At 38.5% G+C, this 4,407-nt stretch overlaps 1 protein-coding gene across 1 annotated transcript; it reads left to right on the top strand.

The window, feature by feature from the left end:
- The first annotated feature begins 2,480 nt into the window (after positions 1–2,480).
- LOC147358729 (olfactory receptor 5M11-like) lies at positions 2,481–3,721 on the top strand. Its single transcript, XM_086338215.1, has one exon. The coding sequence runs from the start codon at positions 2,747–2,749 to the stop codon at positions 3,719–3,721; it is 975 nt and encodes a 324-aa protein (XP_086194341.1). The 5' UTR covers positions 2,481–2,746.
- The last annotated feature ends 686 nt before the right edge of the window (positions 3,722–4,407 follow it).

The following is a 4,407-nucleotide window of genomic DNA, read 5'->3' as shown; positions in this document are numbered from 1 at the left end:
CTTGTTTACCAAAGGACTCTCAAGAGTCTTCTCCAACACCACAATTCAAAAGCATCAATTCTTCATGACTCAGCTTTCTTTCTTTTTTTTTTTTTTCAGCTTTCTTTAGAATCCAACTCTCACGTCCATACATGACCAATGGAAAAACCACAGCCTTGACTAGACGGACCTTTGTTGGCAAAGTAATGTCTCTGCTTTTTAATATGCTGTCTAGGTTGGTCATAACTTTTCTTCCAAGGAGCAAGCATCTTTTAATTTCATGGCTGCAGTCACCATCTGCAGTGATTTTATAGCCCCTCAAAATAAAGTCTGTTGCTGTTTCCATTCTTTCCCCATCTATTAGCCATGAAGTGATGAGACCAGATGCCATGATCTTAGTTTTCTGAATATTGAGTTTAAAGGCAACTTTTTCACTCTTCTCTTTCACTTTCATCAAGACGCTCTTTTGTTTTACTTCACTTTCTGCCATAAGGATGGTGTCATCTGAATATCTGACATTATTTATATATCTCCCAGCAATCTTGATTCCACCTTGTGCTTCATCCAGCCCGGCATTTCTCATGATGTACTCTGCATATAAGTTAAATAAGCAGGGTGACAATATACAGCCTTGGTATACTCCTTTCCCGATTTGGATCCAGGGTGTTGTTCCATGTCCAGTTCACATAGACCTACAGGTTTCCAAATGTATCACACATGGTATCTTTGCCTCTGGTCCTTATCCTTCCTAGAATATTCTCCTTTGAATTCCTGATTGATTTTTCTTTCTCTTTCAGCTTGTTATTTAAAAAGTCCCTTTTACATGAGTTCCTTGTTAATGTTGCTGTTTAAAATCTAAACAACCTTTCCTTCATTTTCTTTCTTTTCCTCCATGCCAGAGTCATCTGAAACACTAATGATTTATTGTGGCATTATCCTTCTGTGTCCACTAGAATGTGAATGCCAGAAAGGCAGGGATTTTGAAGCTTTGGTTCATTTTTCCATCTACAGTGCATAAATACATAATGTATTAATTATCAATAAATACTTTTGGACTACTCTGTGATCTCTGTAAAGATTTTAGAGTAAAACAAAACAGATATTACTATTTCCATTTAAAATAAGGAAATGAAGTGCCTTCCGGGTAAGAATCATTATCTACTATTGGTAACTACTATTAGCATATTCCATAGATGTATATTAAGTACTTAATATAAAATGGAAGGGAGGTATAGGTATAAAAGCACTTTTTTTAAACTGTATTTCTGAATTATAACTACAGTAAATTTTACTGACTTATTTGGAAATGAGACAAGAATTGGGCAAGTTTAAAAAAAATGAAGTGTGAGAGAAATAAAAACATAAAAGCATGCGTGGAGTACAAAAGAGGGGACTCAGTACTTATTTAGAAGTGACGATGAACTAGTAAGCCACAAATTGTCATATGTCTAGATAGATGGAGGTCATATTTAATAACTTAAATACCTTTTATGCCAAGCTTGTTTCTTTTCTTTATGAAAACACTCTGTCATTGCTTTAGACCATCCTCAAAATACTATGTGAGAATTTATTTCATCTAAAAATTCTTTGTTCATTGATTTGTCATGTGTTTATAGGACTCTGGTGACTGTGCCTTTGTGTTTTGGTTTGTAATTATATTTTTAAAGTGTGATTCTGGGAACATCTGTGTTAGGATCATCGGGATAAATGTTAAGTGTGAGACTCCACTGTCCCATGTGACTTTCTGACACAGATGTTCTGTAGATTATCTTGATTAACAAGCTTCTTGGAGCAATTGTTTTGTCAAACAGTTTATAAGCCCCTGTTTTTCCTGTGAAAGATATAACACTGTGAATCATTCTGTGGGAATTCAGAATAAAAGATTGCAAGTAGTTTGGTATTTCATGCTCATGCTATTTTTTTTTTTCTTTTCTATTTTACCTGCTACTGCTAAGTCACTTTGCTCATGTCCAACTCTGTGCGACACCATAGACGGCAGCCCACCAGGCTCCCCTGTCCCTGGGATTCTCCAGGCAAGAACACTGGGGTGGGTTGCCATTGCCTTCTCCAATGAATGAAAATGAAAAGTGAAAGTGAAATCACTCAGTCATGCCCGACCCTCAGTGACCCCATGGACTGCAGCCTACCAGGCTCCTCTATCCATGGGATTTTCCAGGCAAGAGTAGTGGAGTGGGGTGCCATTAAAGTAGCATATAAATATGCCCTTAGAAATCGCAGAACAGTAATGAAGAATAATTTACTCTGTCCTTGAAGAACTAACATATAAGGAGCAAGTGGATCCATTTTAGTGATGTAATGTGCTAAACAATAAATGAGAGGATATAGGGTGTGTGGTGGAAGTAAAAAGCAGAAAGGGAGTAATTCAGTTTTATGTATGATGGGAGAGGAGTGAAAATACTTCATAAAGGACAGCCTTGAAGCTGGGGCTATAAAGGTATGTAAAATGCAGAAGCTTAAAAAGTGCAGGGAGATACGGAATATGCAGTTCACTTATACATATGGACATAGCTATAAGCATAGTTATCTTTAGGTACAGATGTAGGTACAAGGTAGGAAGGAAATAAAGGAAGGAAATAAAATAATAGTTCTGTATTAAAGAAGCTGAAACAATGGCTCAGTAGAAGCAAAACTTCATCTTACAATAGTATTCATTTTGAATGATCTGGAGGTATAGATAAAAATCATTTCAATAGTAATAAAAAGTGCATCTTCATGTCTCTGATTCCATCTGTTTCAAGTGCAGAAAATGCCCTTCACCAATGACACCATACTAAGAGAATTCATCCTCCTGGGGCTCACAGATCGTCCAGAGCTCCAGCCTCTCCTCTTTGTGCTGTTTCTGGTCATTTACCTGGTCGCCCTCCTAGGCAACCTGGGCATGATGGTGTTAATCAGACTGGACTCTCACCTTCACACACCCATGTACTTCTTCCTCACTCATTTATCCTTTGTAGACTTGTGCTATACCTCTACTGCAGCCCCACAGATGCTGACTAATCTGGTATCACAGAAGAAGACCATCAGCTTCGCTGGCTGCTTTGTACAATGTTACCTTTTCATAGCACTTCTCCTCACTGAGTTTTACATGCTGGCAGCAATGGCCTATGACCGCTACGTGGCCATATGCAACCCTCTGCACTACAGTGTGAAGATGTCCAGGTGCATCTGCATAAGCTTGGCCACATTTCCTTATGTCTATGGCTTCTCAGATGGACTCTTCCAGGCCATCCTGACCTTCCACTTGACCTTCTGTAGATCCAACATCATCAACCATTTCTACTGTGCTGACCCGCCACTCATCAAGCTTTCTTGCTCTGATACTTATGTCAAAGAGCATGCCATGTTGATATCAGCAGGCTTCAACCTCTCCAACTCCCTCATCATCATCCTGACTTCTTACGCCTTAATTCTCACTGCAATCCTCAGGATCAAATCAGCAGAAGGAAGGCGCAAGGCATTCTCCACCTGTGGTTCCCACATGATGGCTGTAACGCTATTTTATGGGACACTCTTCTGCATGTATGTAAGACCACCAACAGACAAGACGGTGGAAGAATCCAAGATAATAGCTGTTTTCTACACCTTTGTAAGTCCAGTACTTAATCCATTGATCTACACTCTGAGGAACAAATATGTAAAACAAGCACTGAAGAGAGTCCTCAGGAGAAACATAGTCACTAAGATGGCCATGCCTCAATTTCCAATAAATGGTTACTCTTAATCTTTGGCTCAAATGTCTCTACATTTATAAGATCAGTTTTCATATTCTTTGTGTCTGTGTTTCAATTGTTCTTCGGACTGAGAATAAATAAGCTGTACTTAGTCTAGACTGCTGTCCTTTAATATGTTTTCCTGGGTTGACAGTAGTAGCATCTCCTTGGATATTGTTAGAAATGAAGCATAGAGTTCTGCACCTCATATCAACTATTTCAGAACTGCTTTTAGAATGAAATTTTAGGTTCTTTGAAGTCATTTCATTTTGAAGAGCCCCTCTCTAAGTGAAAATTCCTACTATGTATTCCCTGGAGCACAGGTATGCTCTTACTGCTGATAATAGTAAACAGGATACACATGCTGTGAGCTCAGTTCTTTGAATTTATTTTCTTTTTATTGTCATCTATTTTGAGGGGCTACGAATCTTTAAGAAGACCAACCTTCTGTACTCTTCCCCTAACTTACTAAGTAAAACTGAACTATGGGTCATGATAGCTTTCTGGTTCTTATGAATGCACTTGTTTGATGGTCAGTCTGGAATGAGAAGAGAGAAGAATATAATCATTCTTTTCCTAGACAGCTGTTTGTGGATCTGGTTTGTGGCCTCTGATCTGTAGGGACCTACTTTCTCCCTCAGATCTGCGAGTGTGAATACACATACTCAGATCTAGGGAAAGAAAAAATGTTTTTTGT

This window comes from Bos grunniens, chromosome 15 (genome assembly GCF_055505025.1).
Source record: "Bos grunniens cultivar Pamir isolate PY7600 chromosome 15, Bosgru_T2T1.0, whole genome shotgun sequence".
NCBI classification, from domain to species: domain Eukaryota; kingdom Metazoa; phylum Chordata; class Mammalia; order Artiodactyla; family Bovidae; genus Bos; species Bos grunniens.
The sequence above is the reverse complement of the archived record's forward strand: the minus strand, read 5'-3'. Positions and strand labels throughout refer to the sequence as shown.

What these genes read in the sequence shown, in the direction of transcription:
- LOC147358729 (XM_086338215.1), top strand. Translation starts at nt 2,747, where the DNA reads ATGCCCTTCACCAATGACACCATACTAAGAGAATTCATCCTCCTGGGG.